This window comes from Diceros bicornis, chromosome 4 (assembly GCF_020826845.1).
Source record: "Diceros bicornis minor isolate mBicDic1 chromosome 4, mDicBic1.mat.cur, whole genome shotgun sequence".
Classification (NCBI taxonomy): Eukaryota; Metazoa; Chordata; class Mammalia; order Perissodactyla; family Rhinocerotidae; genus Diceros; species Diceros bicornis.
Genome location: NC_080743.1, coordinates 65313551 through 65334296, shown reverse-complemented (window position 1 = coordinate 65334296; position 20746 = coordinate 65313551). Strand labels below are relative to the sequence as shown.

The 20746-nt window shown below is 44.5% G+C and overlaps 1 protein-coding gene across 2 annotated transcripts; it reads right to left on the bottom strand.

Moving 5' to 3' along the window:
* Nucleotides 1–3536: 3536 nt before the first annotated feature.
* SLAMF7 (SLAM family member 7) lies at nt 3537–19883 on the bottom strand. 2 transcript variants are annotated; one of them, XM_058539597.1, is made up of 7 exons: nt 19800–19883; nt 12067–12399; nt 10498–10770; nt 10157–10273; nt 9103–9212; nt 7579–7641; nt 3537–6766 (listed from the first exon to the last, which is right to left on the bottom strand). In XM_058539597.1, exons 1-7 carry the CDS (start codon nt 19852–19854, stop codon nt 6695–6697), a joined length of 1023 nt encoding a protein of 340 aa, XP_058395580.1. In that variant the 5' UTR covers nt 19855–19883; the 3' UTR covers nt 3537–6694. The 2 variants fall into 2 exon arrangements, with proteins under 2 accessions (XP_058395580.1, XP_058395581.1); XM_058539598.1 differs by lacking the exons at nt 9103–9212; nt 10157–10273; nt 10498–10770.
* Between the last annotated feature and the right edge of the window lie 863 nt (nt 19884–20746).

Below are 20746 nucleotides of genomic sequence, written 5' to 3'. Positions count from 1 at the left end.
AAAAAAAGGGGGGGAGCGGTTACTAATTCTATTTATTTTGCCGTCTGAACTGGCTGGGGGCGGGCAGGGAACGGATGCATTCTAAAGCCAGACGGTTGCCACTCTCCCGCCTCCCGGTCTTCACCCACTCTGAAGCTCCCCCAACCTCAAGCCGCCCTCTCTGAGGGAGAGTAATCTTTTCCTCTGATCTTCACACTAAGGGGCTTCCTTCCCTCTCCCCACTCCGTTCTTACTTGTCTTCCTCCACTGCACTCCAACATGTGGGTGTCAGACTTTCCCCTCAGCCCCTCATGGTGGGCAACACTGCAACTTTTCTTTCTCTGAACATTTATTTAAAACTTCTTCCACTCCATTATGTAAGACACATTTTCTCTTTAAAGAACATTTGGAAAATAATGATAAGTAGAAGGAAACTGAGCCATCTAAGAGTTTATCCTCCTCCAATAACCGGTGTTAATATTTTGATGTGTTTTCTTCTAAATTTTTCCACGCATGGGTATCTTAAAAACATAGTTGTAATACAGCACATTCAGTTTTACATTCTACTTTTTTCACTTGTGATATTGTAGGGGAAGAAAAATAATCTTTTCTCTACCTTTCTAGGTTCTGTGGCTGAGATCCCTCTGTAACAAAAGATTAACAAGAGAAAAGCAAACCGAAGTTTATTTTTGTTTGCTGAGGAAGATTCTCCCTGAGCTAACATCTGTGCCAATCTTCCTCTCTTTTGTATGTGGGTTGCCTGCCACAGCATGGATGAGGAGTGGTGTAGGTCTGCGCCCAAGATCTGAACCTAGGTCGCTGAAGCGGAGCGTGCAGAACTTGAACCACTGGGCCGTGAGGCCAGCCCGCAAATAGAAGTTTAATAGCACGGGTACCTCCTGTATACATGGGAGAGACTCAGGAAAATGGAGTAACTCCCCAAAATGGCCCAAGCCGCCACCTTAAAAACCATCTTCAGCTAAAGACAAATGAAAGATGTTGGGGATGGGAGGAGCCAGTTATGGAAGGTGACCAGGAAAAGCACACTAAAGGGTATGGTTGTTATGTAGATTTAAGTTGGTTCCTTGGATAAGAGTTTATCCTTTGAAAAGAGTTTCTTGTGACTTAGAGTCATCCTTCTCTTCCTGGTACAGAGAGGGAGACACCCTTACAAGTGCAGATTTTCTTTACAAATACAAAGGTCCCTTACAAAAGGGTAACTTCTGCTTAGTTTTCAGAGCTTCTCCTGTGTCTACTGTTTCTTGAAAATAATGAGCTCAAAATAATCCTTATGCCCAAGAGGGGTGGCATGTTCGGCTACCCTTCAATGTCATAACATGTTCTAGTTTTATAATCCCTAATTCTTAATGTCTGCATTCACTTAACCTTTCCTTGTGGCCAGACTCTTAGGTAGTTTCCAGAATTTTGTTATCACAAATAGCAAAATAATGCATGTTTTTGTATAAAAATCTCACACTGCCTTTTTGAGACAAGATGATTCTTAATCCCATTCTTGCCCAGGGAAGCATTGCTTTTAAGTTCTTTCATTAGTTGGAGGGAAAGAGAATTCCCATGTTCCCTCTCTTTGCCTGCCCTGCTTTGCTGTCAGTCACTGTTGAAATAAATTTCTAGGCCCAAGATGGAGCTGCTCCTGTCCAGGGTGCCACATCACCAAACCGAAACTTGGGTAACTTTTGTGTCTCTGTAAATGCTATGCTTGACCAGAAAAGCAGTCTATCTAGTCAGCCAGTCCTCAAATGCCAAGCCTACTCTGGGCCTCCTCACCCCAAACAAGATTGACTATGTAGCCCCAGCCAACCAGATATTTTCTATTTTTCTCCTCCTTGTTCTTTATTCTTTATCCTATAAAAGCTTTCTGCCTCTGCCCTATTTTGCAGTCCTCTGAATGGAGACTACCCACTTCACGAAGTGTTAAAAGTTGTTTGTATCAGCCAAATTGTTTTCTTTAATCATTTTCTAACACCAGGCATCTCTTTTCAGGGCTGATTCTCCCTTTTAATGCTTCTGTATCTTATCCTAAGTTGACTTTTGGGAAGTTAACCATTTTTTATGTACTATCCCCTTCCCTAAGCATTAGGTACCATATATGAATCTCCTACATGCCAAGCACTTACACTTGTTTCATATAATCCCCACATTGCAAGCCCTATAAGGATTTTAGAGATAAGAAAATAGAGACTCACCGAACCCAAGCCTTTGGCAAGGAGCACTCTTCTAGTAAAGGCTTTGACCCCAGGCCTGTCTGTCTCCAAAGTTATGTCCCTTCCTCCATGCTACACTTGGGAAGAGAGGGATCCACTCCTCTCGAGCTTTGAGCTCCATCTTCCTCATCCTCTGCAGTGGATGGTGACAGCGGAGCAGGCACTGCTTTTTTTGTAGCCTTGGTTTCATACAGAATGTGGAACTTCAAGTCTCCTAGTTTCTCTCAGTGTCAATTTCACACCCGTAAACTGGACATAACTATTCCAGACCAGCTTGCCTCAGAGGAGTCATATGAGGACCTATGAAACAAAAGTTTGCTTTACGTGAAAGTAACTGGCCCCTCGCAGGGGATTATGGGGCAGGGGGCAGGGGGCACGGGTGGGGTGGAGAAATTAGGAGGGTCTTAGAAGACTCACCTGTTGTTGGGAGTTCAGGCAGGTGCAGAATGCCAGTAGAATCTCAACGATACATTTTCTCCAGTGGAGTCAGGCAGACAACTGAGGCCCCACCCAGAGAGGCGGTGATGTCAGTTTAGGGAGTACTGTAAATTAGTGTGGTTTTCTGCAGTTAGAATAATGCAGGACTCACACTCCTTTTTTTTGTGTGTGAAGAAGATCAGCCCTGAGCTAACATCCGATGCCAATCCTCCTCTTTTTTGCTGAGGAAGATTGGCCCTGGGCTAAAATTCATGCCCATCTTCCTCTACTTTATACGGGATGCCACCACAGCATGGCTTGACAAGAGGTGCGTTGGTGCGCACCCAGGATCTGAACCTGCGAACCCTGGGCCGCTGAAGCGGAGCGTGCGAAATTAACCGCTGGGCCACCGGGCCAGCCCCAGGGACTCACACTCTTGCCTTAAGAATCATCTGGCTTTGGGCTAAAGTAGAGAGAACTGAGCAGCTCAGAGAAGAAAATATCAAAATTTTCCTTTTTCCTCAGTCTCTAATCTGACGTGGCATGGCATCTCTTTATTGAAAATTTTGATGTTTTGTCCGTCATGATTCTTTTGCCTCAGCTTTGATTTTTTAAAATATTGCACAAAAATATTATTTACCTTGATGGCTGAGTTTTTGGGTGCTCCCTTAAATTTTGTGCCATGGGGAGTGCCTCACTTGCTTCACCCTAGGCCCTGAAGATGGGGTACGAGTCACAGCTGAGGAGGCATCGGTGCGGGTCACACAAATACTCAGTTGGCTGAGACCAACTTGTCGGACAAGTCCAACTTGTCCAACTCAGTTGGACAAGTTTAAAGCCCGGGTGTCCACTTCTGGCTCCGATGTAAATCGTTCTCCTCTTCAAGCGCTGCTGCTACAGCCATGCCCCAAGCCCCGCCACCTCTGTGAGAATTAGAAAAAAACAACTCTTTCTCAAGACATACTGATTTTATTTAAAAAATGCACTTTATTTTTTTCCCAGAAAACTGTAGTAATAAATACAGGCAGTCATAGTATTTGTCACATGGGTGGCACTCCCTCAGATGCGGTGCCTCTGGCAGGCCACACCTGTGAAGGAAAGAATGTGCTGCCCCAAAATATGCCTCTTTGGCATAAGGATTGTTCTGAATTGATAATTTTTAAGAAATAGCAGACACAGGGAAAGCTCTGAAAACAACTAGAAGTTACACTTTTGTAGGAGACATTTACCTTCACGTTTATAAGGAAAATCTCCATTTGTAAGGGTGTCTCCCTCTCTGTACCAGGAAGAGGAGGATGACTAAATCTCTAGAAATGTGTTATCAATGGAGAAGGCGTGGACTTAAATCTGCAGAACAGTCATACCCTCAGTTACTGTGCTTTGCCTGATAACCTCTCATAACTGCCCTCCTCCCCCTATTGTCTTCTTTTGTCTTTAGCTGGAGATGGTATATAAGGCGGTGGCTTGGGCCATTTCGGGGTGTTACTCAGTTTTCCTGGGTCTGCCCCATGTATACAGGAGGTATATATGTTGTTAAACTCCTATTTGTTTTTCTCTTGTTAGTCTGTCTTTTACTACAGGGGAGTCTCAGCCAAGAATCTAGAAGGGTAGAAGGAAAAGGGTTTTTCCTCCCCTACACCTGCACAGTTCCATGTGGAGGACAACACAGCCATCCTCCAGGTTCCTCAGCGTTAGGGGACTGCCTCCTATTTCCAACCTTCATTTCCTCTCAAGTCAGTCTCAGACTGTTCTCTTGGTCCCCTCCTCCTTAGTTTTTTTCTTGAAGACTTATTATCTCTTACCTTGACCATCTTATATCTGAAGGTTTTTTTTTCAGATATTTTCTCTTTTCACAATTTTTTTTTTTTTTTTTTTTTTGTGAGGAGATCAGCCCTGTGATAACATCTGCCAATCCTCCTCTTTTTTTTGCTGAGGAAGACTGTCCCTGGGCTAACATCTGTGCCCATCATCCTTCAATTAATATGGGACACCACCACAGCATGGCTGGCCAAGCAGTTCATTGGTGCGTGCCTGGGATCCAAACCTGCGAACCCCGGGGCTCCGCAGGGGAGTGCCCACACTTAACAGCTTGCGCCACTGGACCGGCCCCTCTTTTCACAAATTTTAATACACATTTCTTCCCCTTACTTCTGATTAAGTTAATTCATATATCGGGACCCACAAAATGGATGCCGCCCCTATGGCCCAGCCCACATCATAAATTGAAACCTAAGTCAGCCTGCACTTATGAGAAACACCCGTCAAGGAAACCTAACATACACCAATCCCAGTCCTCCAACTCAGCTTAGCTAGCTTACCTTACCCTAGAAAAAAGGACCACCTAGCCTTATAGGGAAATCCCCAACCTCCTAGCCAATCATGTGTGGCCTCTTCTAACGCTCTATAAAACTCCCCCTTGCCCAAAATCCCTCAGGAACTGTGCTCCACTGCTTGTGAGGCACTGTACTCCCCTAGTCCATGGATTGTTTCCCTTGAATAAAGGACATCAAACCTGTTACTAAATTGTTTTAGTTTTGTCATTTGACACTTAACCCCCCCAGACCTGGGACATCAGATCCCTTCCCAACAACTCCACTCAAGACCTGTGTCCTGGAACACATCAGAAGCAACCCTCCCCCTCCTCCTGTTTTTCATTTCATTGAAAAGAAGGTGAAGTCTATGGAGGCAGGGATCATGTCTGTCTTATTTGCCAGAATGACCTAGCAGAGGTTCTCAATAAATATTTGTTGAATGAATTAAGGGGCTTTAAACGTTTGCATGCAACCACCCCCGACTCCAAGTCTCTTATAACAGATTTGAAATGTGTCTTCAGGCTCAGTTTCTTCATTGGGATGGGTTCCTGTACAGCCCTAAGGCCTGGGCTTCTCATGTGCAGCACAAAAGTGTAAATGAAGCTGGGGCAGTGGTCCTTCTCCTTGGGTCAGGCATGCTGAGTTTCTGAAGCCAGGTACCTGAGAATTACTGTAGATATTCAGTAAGAACGTGATTGCCTTTAAGAGAAGTTAGTCTTGTCAATTTGCTGTTTTCCTGTTTAACTTGAGGGGTGACTCAAGGGTCGTGAGGATTTGTAAGCTTGTTTGCAGAAGAAAGAGAATGCCTTCAGGGAGGTTTCCATCACGTGATGGCTGGCCCCCAGCCGCCATAGCCGGAAGTCAGATTGCCCAGGGGCTTATCAGGAGTGATCTCTTTGTTTCTCTGAAGCTCCTCCTGCCATGCGCCCTAGCCCCCTAGGCAAACTCCCCTGCTTTCTGCTCTTGTTAAAGCTGATTTCAGAGAACCCATGCTCCCGCTTTCTTGTTTTGGCCAGTTTGAATAAACCTTTCTCCGTTTCCAAGCACCTGATGTCTCAGTGATTGGTTTACTGCGCATCAGGCACATGAACTTGAGAGTAAGAGGTTCAGTATCATTTCCATCCAGCCAAACCCAGTCTTCCACCTGTTTTCTCTGTCCTTGTGCACTTTGACCCCAAGTCCATATCTCATCCTCTGGGTGTTGAGAATCTGCAGTCAGGTGTGCTGCAACTGCCCGTGGAAGTAGTTCATGAGGGACCGATTTCACAAGAGCAGAGAGTGTGTCTGACCAAAATCAGTGTGAGCTCAGCGCAGTGCCAGGCACAGTTGATAAGCTGGTTAATAAATCCATTTCTGGCTTCTGTTTTTGCTTCTGCTGGGAATGTCTGCCTTTCTGAAGTTCTTGCCCTCTTAGCAACCAGACCCTTGGTATATTCTGACCTCCAAGCCCTAGGATGGGAGTGGTCATTCATAAGTGTGAGATGGCGTTTACATCTCACCAGAGACACTTCGAAGACCCTTGCTTGAAGTTGGCTGATAAATTCACAATCACATTTTGAGGAAGGGATAGTCACACATTCTGGGTTTGAGGAGATTTCTCAGCAGTGGGTAGAATCAGAAACTCTTAAATCTGAAAGAGCATACAGGATAGTTCATTCTGGAAGGAAGTCAGTGTTCTTCATTCTTCCTTGGTATTTCTGGTCAAGTCAGTAAATTCTTTTGACTGTTTTCTTTGGGGCAAGACAGGAGGGAGTACACTGCTGTTTAGGTGGCATTCTCATAGGTAGATAGGTTTGGTGAGTCTGGTGACCTGGGCAGAGAGTGATGTTTCTCCATCTGTTAGGCAGACAAAAATGCAGAGCACTGGAGGCAGGCGGGGCTTTGGATCCCCCACAGGAGACCCCACCATCCCAGACACTCTTCATTGCCAAGGTTGCCCAACCCAAACCTCTCGCTGTGCTTACTCTCACTGTTTAATCATTCTGACTTTAGAGAAACTATTTCTTAAGGGTTAACTCACATTTATCATGTTGAGTGCTTAATGAACTGAACTTTCCTGGCAATAATCCATCAGAACTAACCTTATTACTAAGCAAACTGCTTTACCCATCCTCAACTTTTCTGATCTGGTTGGAAGAGGAGACAGGAAGGTATCACCGCTTCTGCCAAGCATAATCTGTGAAGGAATGAGCTTGAAAGCTTACTACATTAGCAGTGTGACAGGGGAGGGTGCAAACCAGATGTGACATAGCTAGACTGTGGAAAAGAAAAGGAAACCTCTGCTGCCTCCAGTTTACTGGTGGCTCAGAAGCAAGCTGGAGTTGCCTCCCCAGCTCTCCCTCTGCTGCCAGGCACAGCCTAAGCCATAGACTTCTTCCCCATCCATGCCATCAGTCAGGATCTTGATTTGCCCTGTCATTCCTACTCTCCTACTCTATTTGTTCCACATTGCCCCCATTCAACTCCACAATTCTCTTGTAGTCCCCATATTCTTGTGCAACCCTAAGCAAAGGGAATGGGGACACAGTGGGGTACCTTCTAGTACTAAGAAATATGAGATCCCAGGGGCCCAAGAAAATGTAAGCTAAGCTTGAACCAGGAGAAAGGATGGCACAACTAAGATGAAATTCAGCTTTAAAGAATCTTACCTTTGGGGGTATTTGCACAGTGAAATAAAGCGTATTCGCTGGATTTTCCTCCGGAGTAGTTTTCTATTAAAAAACAAGTAAACAAAAGAAATCATCACCCACCTCCTGGGTCACATAGACAAGGCCAAAGAGACACCGAGAATCCAGAGAAGGGAAAACAGAGGCGGAAGGAGATGGCGAGAGGGAAGAGAGGGTTCTGGAACAGAAATGGTTAGTAGGAAGTGCTCTTGTCTGTGACTGCTATTATAATTATTAATAATTTTTTTCAAGAAGCAGTTGCATTATTTTAAAACTGTTGTGTTTAAATGAATTAAAAATATATAAGAGATATAAGTCCCATGAGCTATGAGCCTCCTAAGGAAACTAAAAGATAATTTGAGGTAATATTACTAATGCTACAAATAAAATTTTCAATCAGTCAGAAGGGCTTTTGGAGCAAATCAGTAAGGGTGACTGATGAGTCAAAAGCAAACAAAACACCAATGATAGCAACAACAAAAGGTCCTTCCAGGCTCAAGGAAAATATCCTGGATTGGTGAAGTTTATTCCTGAGCATCTAGGACAGTCCTGTGGTCTCTTGGGAATGTGTCTGAAGCAGGGGAATAGGAAGGATGGTGATAAAGTGATCAATTTTGACAGAAGCCTGGCTGAGTGAGCACAGAGCAATCTCCCCTGTGAGGAAGGAAGGAGCTCTCAGGAGACTAACAACTTCAAATAGGAAACTTAACATCTCCTCTCGGAAAAGTTGTAGGTAAGTGTAGGAAGATTCAACCTCATTAGGGGACGCCAAAGGCTGGAATAAAACTGAGATTTTGAGGCTCCAAAGTGTTTCTATTTCTCTATTAAACGGACCAACGTGGAAAAGCGCTGTATGACCTCTAAGGAGTTAGCCTGGCCTGGGCTATAATAATTGTTCCTGGGGGGCCCTTTTCAAGTTGTCTACCTAGTTCATGTCTCCAAATTGTCTCCTGTTATTTGAGTTTCTTTAATCTTTACTCTTATGATTTTCTTTTCAAACAGTTTCCTTTGAATTAACTTTGGGTTCAATCACTTCAGCTCAATGACCCACACTTGGGAAGACTTGAATGTGGGCCCAGAGCTCCCATGGGCCCTCAGAGCCCTCTCCTGATGGCTCCTTGAGTAGCCTCAGAGGAAAAGGCATCTCTAGAGCCAGTCTTCTGTCACCATAACTCAATCATATGCAAGTCACACTTCTTTACTCGCTGTCCTATGCAAAAGGAATCAGGCTTGTTGAGTGGCCTATGTGAACTGTGGAGGGTAAGGAACGATTCCATAGATCACAGTGTGAGCGTTACTGGTTGGATCAGAACCAAGTGCTCCAGAGGCCACAAACTCCTGCATAAGAGAATCCATAAAGACTTAGGGGAAATACAGATGAACTGGATTTCAAGGGCTATACATCTTCATCTTCTATGTTGCCCAAATTCATGGAAAAATCTCCGGTAAAACCAGGAGGGCCTCAGAGAGGAGGATCAGGCCCCAGGAAAGATGGGAAAGACTCACATTAAGGTGAGAAGTTGTGGCATACTCTGAGGTCTCTCCAGAAGGGGGGTTGTGGTTAAAAGTTTCTTGATGAGTGTCCATTCTATTCTTCTCTTCAACGAACTCTGAAACTGAGTTGGGAGAGAATCAGAGCTGGCCCTTCCTTCCACTCACCACCCCCACTGGCTCACCACCTTGTCTAGATGACTATTTACGATGACCAACCATCCTGGTTTCCCTGTAACTGAAGGATTTTCCCAGACATAAGACTTTCAGTGCTAAACCTAGGAAAATCCCAGGATGAACTGGTTACCCTTGTCACTTCACTTCCCAATCTCTGGACCAAGGCAGCCAAAAGGGGAAGCAAAGAAGGTCGGAGATGGTTTCAGAGTGCTTCTAAGAGGGAAGGAAAATTTTAAAGTCTGCAGTTCATACCCGGCTGATGCTTATGTCCCTCCCCAACACCCTACATGGACAGTATCAGCAGGAACCCGAGAAGACAAATCAGCAGGGTTTAGGGACACAAAGCATGGGGTGTGGCATGGAAAGAGACAGAGACAGGCTTCTCCAGGTGGAATGTGTCTAGACTGAGGGGAGTAGTAAAGAGAAGTCTCTGGAGTTGATCCAACGGAGAGGACTAGGACTCGTTTTGGGGGTTCTGACAGGGATGGGAATTGGAAGCGCTGACTGAAGGGTACTGGTCTGTGAGACCTCAGAGTTGGAGGTCATTGCTTCCCGGATCGGGGGAGCAGAATCAGCATTGTGGGACCTGTGTCAACAGGAAGGCCACACCAGTAAGTTCCTCTGGGGGAAGGAAAGGGGTGGGCACTGGAGAGGGAACTTGGAGGACCTTGGCCTTAGGAGAGAAGTTAAGGACTCAAGCACTCTCCTTACTCCAGAACTAAGGAGCACAGGCTGTTGGTGCTCTCCTTGAGGACAGAAACCATGGCCTCTTCATTTCTGTATCCTTACCGCCTAGCACAAAGCCTGGCACACAATTAAACACATGCTTATTGAATAAATGAGGGAGAAAATGCATAAAGGAGGGTGAAGATAAAAATAGTAAATGTTCTACCTTTTCCTCTTTCTCTCCGCATTATCAAAATAACTGGCACAAGTGCAACGGCACTGAGCAGGAAGACCACCACCAGGAGCTTCAGGAAAATGGAGGCACGTGGGTCTCTAAGAGCACCTTTAAAGAGAGAATGGGTGGAGGGTGAATAGGTGGAGGGAAAGGAGAAGAGTTGCCTAGGGAAAATGACCCTACTTTTGAGTAATTGCCACCTTCCTCCCAGTCTGGTGACTTCCCAGGGGCCTCCAGTTTTCACAAAGGGCCTGTTCCCATGAGGACCTGGAGCTAAAGAAGGTATAAGTCCTGAGACCAGAGGCTCTTGGAGAAAGAGGAGAGACAGTCACCTTCACAGAGCTTTTGGGGAGAGACGGGGTTTGAAGAGTTGCTGCTGATGGGGTTCCTGGCCTCACAGATGAAGGTCATGTCCTTTTTCCCCAGCCTCCAGGATATGGGGAGGATGGAACCATAATGAGACTCATTGGTTGCCTGCCCCAGGGACTTCCAGCTGTAAGTCACATCCTCTCCTCCCTCTTCCACGGAACACGTCAGATTGGTCACACAGGTGCCATTCTTAATGTTCTGCAGACCCATGGTGACCTTGGGCTTTGATAGGTGCTCTGTAAAAGAGAAATGGACAACCAAGGGTGGAAACTATGCCTATAGCCCTCCTTTTTCTGAATTATTCTTGTAAACCTTGGACCTGAATCTCTCTGGGGTGCTACACAGTGGAGAGTAAGCAGCAATTCAGAGCAGAGTTTTCATTCTTGTCTAGAAAAGAGAACTATCTAGGTCTGCTTGCCCACAGCTAGATAACAACAACAATAGTGATAGAAATAATAACAATGTAACAAGAATCCAGCTGCCATTTACTAAGCACAGCCAGATGGCAAGCACTGTGCTAAATGCATTTTAGGTGCTGGCTAATTCTATCTTTTTAGAGGCTCCCTATGGCCCTGTCCTCAGGTTCCTTGAAGAGACTTTCACGTCACTCTCCAAGAGAGAATAGTATTGGAATAACACTTCTGGTCTCCCTCTCTACCTTGTGCCCACTCCTCTCCCTCAGAGGATGAGCAATTTGTTCATTGCTGAGAGGATGAGAGTCTGGCATCCATCATATACATTTCTCTACTCACGGATTTGAGCTATTAATATTGCTGTTTAAATATGATTTGCCCTTTTTTTCCCTCCCCCAACCAGTTTGCTCATAGAATGCATGCCTTCTGTTCCTTTCAACTATGTCTATAGGGAGGACACACCTGGATCAAGGTGCATGGGCTACCTCCTACAAGCAAACCTGGATGCCCATCTCCTTGTATCCCTGATCTTGCAGCTCAGTGAGTGAGGTAGCTATTCTTGTAGCTGGTTGAGTAACTGTTTCGTAAGATCATCTTCTTTGAATGGGCTCCAAGGTCTAGACTTGGGGGAAAGTATTTCTCCTACCTAGTATTACCTGAAAACCTAAAGCTGATATTTTTATCTTCTTTCTAATTCTTGTGTCAATTTCTCAATTGTTTGGAATGTGTAGGGGAAGAGGTGTGATTAATGTTTACACCCAATAATCTTTTTAAGATAGGTATCACTTTCCTCTCCATTACAAATATGGAAATTAAGTTTCAAAGAGATTAAGTAACTTGGCTAAGGCCATGCAACTAGTAAGTAGAGACGCCAGCATTTGATCTGTGTGATCACCACTTCCCATATCGCCTATCCTCTGTCTCTCATTGCCTCTTACAGAATCTCTGAGTAGAAAAAGAGCTTGTGGGGGTCAGCTACATCTACTTCATCCATGCAAGAGTTCCCTCTTCCACATTCTTGCTGAGTGTTTATCCAGCCTTTGCTTGAACATCTCCAATATCACAGAGTTCACCACTTTATGAAGGTAGTCATCCACCTTTGGAACCGATTCTGCTCACCGTAGACATGCAGCCCATACTCCTGGATGAAGGGATCCTGGAGGGATGAGCTGTGTATCTCCACACGGTAGGCACCTGAGTCATTCTTCTTCAGTTTGCTGAGCGTCAGGGAGTAGTTTCCATGCAGGAAGTCCACCCTTTCCCTATTACGATTTTGGGTCACTATGACATTGGCTTGTCTGTCTGTCGTATTCGGCTGTATGGTGACGAGAGGGGTTGTGTTGAATATCCAGATAATGCTGTCAATCTGATTTACTGAGTGCTTCAGAGGGAAAGTCACAGTCCCACCAAGGGCACCAACCAGCTCCTTAAGGGTTCCAGAGGCTGCTGACCCTGCAGACAGAGAGAACCATAAAATAAAGCTGAGTCCCTGCCCTTGCCACCAATACACACCCTCTTTGGATCCTGGAAAGTTCCCAAGAAACCCTCTCAGGCCAACCCAACCAGCCCCTGGGAAACCCTTTGGAACATCACACAAAGGCATTGAGCTCAGAACTCTCTGCCTGAAAGGGGTGACTACAGGTGAAGCCATCTCATTCCCAGAGACCTCTGGCTGAAAAGACCAAGCTCTGAGGTAAACCATAAGGCCTAGCTCCATCACTGACAAGTTCCTGTGGGGGGGTCAAGTGGGGAGGTTACTGTCCAAGCCCCGCTTAGGACTCCCAGACTGCTCCTCAGAGAACTGATTTTGATGCAGATGAAGAAAGAACAGCTTGCCTGACCTGGAGGCAGTGGTTCTCAAGCACAGATCAGGATATTGGGAGGTGAGTTGTAAGTTTCTAATGATAGTGGTAGCTTAGAAGTTTGAGGATGATTTATCTTTCTATTTTATGATAGATTAGAGTGGATTCAAGGTCATCACCAAAAGAGGTTCTCATTCACTTGAATTCCAATATCCTTTTTTGAGTGGAAATGAAGAGTGAGTGACTGGGTGCTCTGCAATATGCTCAGGCTAACTCGTGATGCTTCCCCCGAACTATCAGGAATTGTAGTCGGGCTTTATTTCCCCAAGAAATTTTTGTTTCACCACAATCTTAATTCACGTCATAAAAGCATGGCTTGCAAACAAACATCAGGGGTTATGTGGCTCCAAGTGGAAAACAATTAAGAATAGCTGCTGAAAAAGCTCCCAGAAGTGGTCAACTGAGCATTTCCAATGAATAGGTGTGGGGAGTAAGTCATCTTCTATCTATTAAGATCTGAGGGACAGACTCTGGGATAGCACAGAGCAGAAAGGGAATTTAGATAGGGACTAGCAGCTTAAAAGCACCTATGTGATCTCATTTAACTCTTAAAACAATGCTTAGAGGAAAGATTTTTTTGTATTCTCATTTTACAGACCAGGAACCTGAACCACAATGAAGTTAAATGACTCACCGAAACTAGTTAGTAAGAGGCAGAGCCCACATCGGTACCCACAGGCTAGAGGCATTATAGGCCATATTTTACAAATGAGAAAACTAAACAGCAGAGACCGAAAAAACTTATTCAAGGCTCAGAATTAGTGGCAAAACTAATACCAGAACACAGGTCTTCTCCTTAAAGATGTTCTCCATGAAAGTAGAAAACCTAAAGCGTCAAGTTGAAATTTGTAATAAAAGAAATTTTATTACTTCCATCATGGAAAGCACAAAAAGGAAGAAACAAAGAAAATCTTAAAAAATCTAACAAAGCAGCCAAGCTACAGGCTCCTGACAGTTGTATTATAACAATACTACTGCAGGGCTACGTTACAACTTTTGTAGGTTCTATGCACTTTTGCCTTAGTTGGCCCAGCCTCCACAAAAAGTATTGAAAATTACATTTTATGACTGTATTGGAATAAAAATGAATATAATACCAGCTGGATTCATTATTATGTATTCATTATTATTATTATATTTATTTTTCTTCTGATTTTAAAAGAAATTAAAACTATTGAGGACCCCAGGCCCTGTGCCTACATGGCTCTATGTGTTTGGCCAAGAATCCAGACTCTATTTCACTCCACAACTTGATCTCTTACCATAATATATTCCACCACCCCAACGCTGATGTAACTCATGCCTTTTCTAGTAAAAGATGAATTCCTGTACTAGCCTATCCAGATATCTAAAATTGCTTCATTAGAGATGTATTTCCTTAGTCTCTGTTAAAACTCAACTACTCTGGTAAGAGTTCCCAAATAATTATAGTTGTTATGTATTAAGGCTTTATGCTGTGCTAAACACTTGTTGTCAAGATTATGCCTAATACTTAAAGCAATCCTGTACATTAGAAATTTGGATCATTTTACACAGGGATCAGCAACCTATTGCCCATGAACTAAATGTAGCCTTCTGCCTGTTTTTGTAAATAAAGTTTTATTGGAACACAACCATGTTCTTTCCTTTACATATTGTCTATGGTTGCTTTTCCACTACAAAGGCTGAGTTGAGTAGCTGCGACAGAGATCATATTGCCTGCAAAACCTAAAATATTTACTATCTGGCCCTTTACAGCAAAAGTTCTCCTTGCTTCTCTAATACTAAGTCATGATAGTTTTTCAGTTGCTATCTTTTTGATCATCTCAAAGGGTGTCAAAATAGTCTCAGTAAATGTTACAGACAAGATCAAATTTATTTTGAATTTTTGATTGATCAATTAATGCATTCATTCTTTTACTTCAACAATAGATATAGAAGGGGTAAATATTTTGCAATCAAATAAAGATTGGGTATCACTTGCCCCCAAGTAGGTGCAATATCTGGGTTTACGGGACCTTTGAGTAATCTCATTTCACGTGAGGTTTGGAGATGTTTAAGTCAAGGAGGTGAGAAAACTGCAAAGATGTAGCTCTAGTGCTTCTGCATGTGCATTTAAGCCACAAGCAATTATTCTTTTCACTTCTTCACACATGTGGTGCTACATTCTCAGGATAAATGTCAAGAGATGTGAATTGTGTGGGGATGCAAGAAAACGTCTCCAAATTCATCGTTCTTGTTAGAATGAAATTGGAGGACGGCACAGTGCAAATTGCCAACATGAGCCTAGACAGAGTACGTTGTTCTATCCTAATTGGATCTTTAGGGTGGGAAGGGGGGTCATGAGAGAAGAAAGTAGCTCCATGCCATTCCCTAAATGTGAGTTCAGAGGATAGGGAGCTGGGTTGGTGAGTCCTAACCAGTTTTGTTTCCTCTTCCCTGTTGACTGAGAAAGGATCCAGAAACTAGAAACTTCTCTTTTCAGCTGTCCAAGGCTGAACTGAAAGCTCCCCTTTCTATGATGGCTTCTCCACCTGTAGTGTATGACCCTATAGAGTTTTACCATGTCTAGGTAGGTCATGCTTTTCTCATTCAGTCATTCCTTCCTTTAACAAGTATTTATTTGGTTCCATATTTGTGCCAGGCACTGTTTAGGAGCTGATGACATAACTGGGGAGCAAGACAGTCATGATCCTTGCACTCATTGAGAGTTGAGAGACAGTCATTAAATAAGCAACTACATGTGTTATGAAACGGGAAGTAATAGGTACAATGGAGTGTGACTTAACATGATCTGTGGGACCAGAAGACTCTAGAGATAATTGGCTACTAACACTTATTTGGGAGGATTGGGCCCCAGGAGACTTACCTACTCTCCCACCTAGATCAGTGCAGTGAATATTGTAACTTGCCTCCTTGCATCCATTTTACCCTTTCCTCATTATGTAGAGCCATGTGGTTTGGGTAAGATGGACAGGCACCAAGCTCGAGTGGTAGCCTTCCTCTGGCACAGTAATTAGTTCAGGGGTATCACATGACCTGGGTTGATTGTATCTGAGAGAAGCCCAGGACTTTTGCTCCAAGGCCAGGATGACCATATGATGCTGTGGGAAGATAATGAAACCTGGGACTGCCACCCACTTACTACCACCAGACAAGCAGCTAGCCACCTTCCATGCCTGATCCCCAGTTTACTTTCTACCTCACACTTTTGTTTGTGCTTTATCCTTCTCTCTGCTCATCTAAATCTTATTCAAGACCTGTAAAGTCTAGTTCAAAGCCCTTCCCTGAGGAAGTCTCCAACCCTTTCTCACCCACCCCTTGAAATTCCACCACTAATGTCACTTCTTTTTCCACTTTAAATTCCCCAGAAGGAGATATTCCCTGGATGGTGAATGGACATACTATTTTGCTGTGAATTAGCCCATGACTAGTCTACAGGCATTAGGTTCCAGATCACCTGATGATGAGGTCTGGGGTCCTCCCCGAGGAGGGGTGAAGATGGCCTCTCCTCCCTGGCAGCAGGGAGCCGTGTAAAAGTGTCAGAGCTGGCCTAACTGGCTGTCTGGAGACCGGGGTTCCATTCTGCTTCCTCTGTAATAATAGCTCCAGCAACAAACGCTTGGTATCACCCTGTGGTTCATAAACTAGTTTAACGGGTATTATCTTTCTTGACCCTCGAAGCAATGTCATGAGATAGAGGTTAAGCTCCACTTTATAGATGAGGACACTGGGGTTCCAAGATGCTAGTGACTTTCCCAAGGCGCCAAACTGAGAAGTGGCAGGAATGGAATGAGAAGCTAGTCAGTTCCTCTGTCTCAGAGGCCCGTGTTCTTTCTGCTACTGCCTCACCACTTACCACTTTGAGTTTCGGTGTTCTCAACTCTCATAGGAGAAAAATAACAACCAGTATTGCAGGATTTGGGGGAGGATGAAGGGCGAATGCGGATTTGAAAGCATTTTGAGAAGTACAGAGCAGTCTGCAACACGGTGGGAGGTGGGAGGGAAGGGCAGGGAGTAGTGTTATAAGGGACAGGCCTTGAGAAAGCTTCCCATTTTTTTGTCTCATTTCCACAAGGTTGGCTAAAAGTGAGGAAAGGAGTTCCCAAAACTTCTTTGGATGGCTTCTCAGCAAGATGAACTTCTCAAAGGTGATCTGGAACCTAACGCCTATAAATCAATCACTGGCTAATTCACAGCAAAACAGTATGTCCAGTCACCACGCAGGGGGATATTTCCTGAGCAAATATTCCCTGCCAACCTGCTTTTGGAGGTGGAGGAAGCTGGAGCAGGAGATCCTTTGTCTTCTGCCCTGGTGAAGACTCAGATTTTTTGGCACGAGGCAAGTCAGCCCTAAGATGCCCTCTATAACAGAAAGGGACAACAGTTCCTCTGCTTTGCCACCTCCCTTTCCTCTGGGTTATTTCCTCCTCCCCTTAATCTGTTCCCCCAAGGCTCAGGAGTTGAGTGGAGGAAGGGAGGCAAACCAGGAAAAAAAGATCATTAGTACAGCCAGAATCAAGGAATGGTGACCCAAGAGGAAGACTTCAGGGTAGGGGAGGATGTAAAGCCCACCTCCTGTTTGCCAGCCCAGTCCCCAAGCAAATCTCCCCATACTCGGTGCCTCCATCAGAATGACCAGCATGTCGTGCCACCCTCCTTATGGAAACCAAGGACCAGAGCATCTCAGAACTGGGAGGAATCTTAGGGACTATTTAGTCCAGGGCCAATTTACAGATGAGGATACTGATGCTCCAAGGGTTATGGTGACATGTCCCAAATTTGTGGAGGGCTGGGGTTAGGAACCAGGGCTCCTAAGGCAGGGTTTCCCAAGCTGTGCCTTCTGCTACCCTTGAGGTCTGTAGCAGTGCCTCAGTGTATTTCTAGGGAGCTTAGAGGAATATCTAGGGGTGGGAGGATGGGGCAGGTGGTGATGGGGCAGAGGCTATGGAACTCCCCTTCCATTAGGGAGGCTTCAACTCTATGCATTAGAGTTATTTATGTACTTGTTTGTTTCAAGATTTTGTTTCATAATAGGCAGCCACTGCTTAAAAAAGAAAAAAACGATTTTGGAAACTACTGCTCTTTACCCAACTTCTCATTAACTAATGTACCAGGAAAGATCATTTTGAAATTGAGGCTTGCAAACCTCCCACTTCACCACGCACCTTTGCCAACACTGCATCCCTAACCGACAACATTCACTTTCAAGCCCCCTACCTCTCTGCCCCTTACTCATCTCCTGCCCCCTCCTTCTTGTCTCTTCTGGTCCTTTTCAACACCTCCCCAATACCTCCTCATCCACTTTTTCTGTTTTCTTTTTATTAATTGTCTCCTCCACACTATGGTATCATTTAATCATCATAAAATCTGTTGGGGGGACAGATTATTGTGCCCATTTTCCAGATGAGAATCCTGAGGTTGCAAGAGCTACTCCTTGGCCCCTCTGAACTTGGCCAGGGTGGTTCCCTGTTGGTCCATCTACATCCTGGAAACAGAGTTATCTGATTTTCTTGGCCTCATGTACCTGGAGAGAGAAGGAATCCCAACTAGCTCTCCTGGGGGAGATACAGCTCAAATACACATTTTTTGAGAACTTCTCCAGTGTCAGGTACAGCATTAGGCCATTTGATGTGATGAAAAAAGCATTACCTTTGGAAACTCAATCTCTGCCCTGCTCTTAGTAGCTGTATAATCTTGCCCAAGGCACTTGACCTCTCTGAGCCTAAGTTTTCTCATCTGTAAAATAGGGATAATAATATCTATTTTATAGACCTCTGAGGACAGTGTATAAAAAACACCTTAGATGTAGTAGGAACTTAATAAATGATGATTATTATTATAATTGTTTTGCATTTGATATCTCGTTTAAAATATCACAATAATTCTGCAACTTAGGTTTCATTTCCTATTATGTACTTGTGAAGACCAAGGTTCAAAGCCTGAGTAACTTCACAATAACAGAGCAACTAAGGAGTCAAAGCCAGGAGGCCCTGTCCAGGGCCAGCACTGCTTCCACTGCCTTGCCCACAGATGCTCTACGGCAATCTTGGACTCCTTTCAGCCATGGGAGGTGTACCACATAGGCTGCCCACAGATTAGGTTGCCGGTGGGAACCCAGGGTTTTGAAAAGCTCTGCCATGTCCTCCCCGACCTCACTTCCCCTAAGTTCTGCTCTGGTCACCATTTCTGTTCAGAGAGTGGTTTTTAAAGTGACAGCCTATTCCAGGACTACCTGCTTAGGACCAGGTGCTTTCTAAAAATACAAACTTCTAGTGAACTCAAGAGGGTATCACTAAGGCTGAACACTTAGTGATACCAGCTGGCGGGGAGGAAAGAATTGGTAGCGCTGACTGACTATGTGGTCTTGGGCCGGTCACTTCAGGCAGGCCTGTGGCACACATAAACAAACCAGCTATGCCAGCTCCACAGAGGGAGACCTCATGGTGGTACCCCACGAGTTTGATGACCACAGAGACGTTCCTAACTTATAGGGCTCCTAGTCCCTTCTGAGAGCCCTGAGGATAGTAAAATCTTCAAACACTAGAATACCTGTGACAGGCACAGAAAAGGCCTCAGTCCTTCATGACTTTAAACATAAAGTGCCTACGGTATGAGCTGTTTCCTAAGTAGAGACTGATTGGATTGCTTGGGTTAAGACAAAAAATTCAAATGTTTATTTCCATGCATAATCATTTAAAAAATATTTTTCTGTCATGGCAGAATCTGGATTAGAACACAGGTCTTCCTGATCCCCAACAAGACTTCTTTCAGCCCTTCCTTCCCTGGGGCAGCCAGAAGGGAGTCCATCCCTAGTCATTCCTTCTCTTTTCCCTCCTATCTCTTCCTGCCCTCTGATTCAGAGACCACAGGATGTAAAAAAGCAATATTAGATGAAGGAGAAGAGTCTTCTCAGTTGAGCCAGAAGCTCAGAGTGCACTCTGGAGCCTGGAGCTACACCTCAGGATGAGGAAGGCAGTCAGGAGAACAGGAGGATCTGGCTGGACTCACCTGTGAGCTGGCAGAGGAGAAAGATGAAGACGAAGCACGCTGGGGAACCAAGCATATTGTTCTCTGGATGTCAGTCACTAAAATGAACTCACATAGCGCTCACATCTCTTCCCCAGCTGGGGTTTTATGTAGGAGGAGTCACAAGACTAGCAACTGAGAATGAGTCATGTCTAATGTTCTGCCTTGCTTATTTCAGTGGCTAGTATGTAATAAATGATCAATAAAGGAGGGAAAAAATGAATTGCATTCCAAAAGTGATGGAACTCCCATTTTACAGGCAAGGAATCAGAGAGTCTAGGAATTGATCAAGGCCATATAGGTAGGCTTTTCTGCTATACCATATGACAGTGCAGAGATTCAGAACAGAGTAAATGGAAGGAAATAGAAGGCTAGATGAGGGACAAAAGAGAAGCACTGGGGATAACAACACTTTTCTAAGTGTCAAGAGTACATGCATTCCTTTACTTATGCCTCATAACAACCCTGTGAGTAAGATACTACTATCATCCCTATTTTACAGAGGAGAAAATGAAAGCTGAGTATATTACAGCAAACTTAAAAAGTTTTTTTAGTCAAAAGAAACATTATGAGAGTAAAAAGGCAAACCATATAGTGGGAGAAGATATTTGTATCTTCTTTGTACACTTATTCCACAAGAGTCTTATATCTATCATATATAGAGAAGTCCTACATATCAATAAGAATTAGGCAGACAACTCAATGGACAAGAGAGTCAAATAAGCACTTCATTAAAAAGGGTATCCTGGGGCTGGCCAGGTGGCGTAGTGGTTATGTACGCACGCTCCGCTGTGGCGGCCTGGGATTCGGATCCCAGGCGCGCACCGATGCACTGTTTGTCAAGCCATGCTGTGGTGGCATCCCAAATAAAGTGGAGGAAGATGGGCATGGATGTTAGTTCAGAGCCAGTCTTCCTCAGCAAAAAGAGG

Bases quoted from the DNA above. Each gene is read 5' to 3' on its own strand.
- SLAMF7 (XM_058539597.1), bottom strand. From the start codon at position 19,854: ATGCTTGGTTCCCCAGCGTGCTTCGTCTTCATCTTTCTCCTCTGCCAG. The intron at 12,400-19,799 runs GTGAGTCCAGCC...CTCTGTCTGCAG, and splicing joins TCTCCTCTGCCAGCTCACAG to GGTCAGCAGCCTCTGGAACC. The intron at 10,274-10,497 runs GTGACTGTCTCT...CTCTCTTTAAAG, and splicing joins TCCCCAAAAGCTCTGTGAAG to GTGCTCTTAGAGACCCACGT.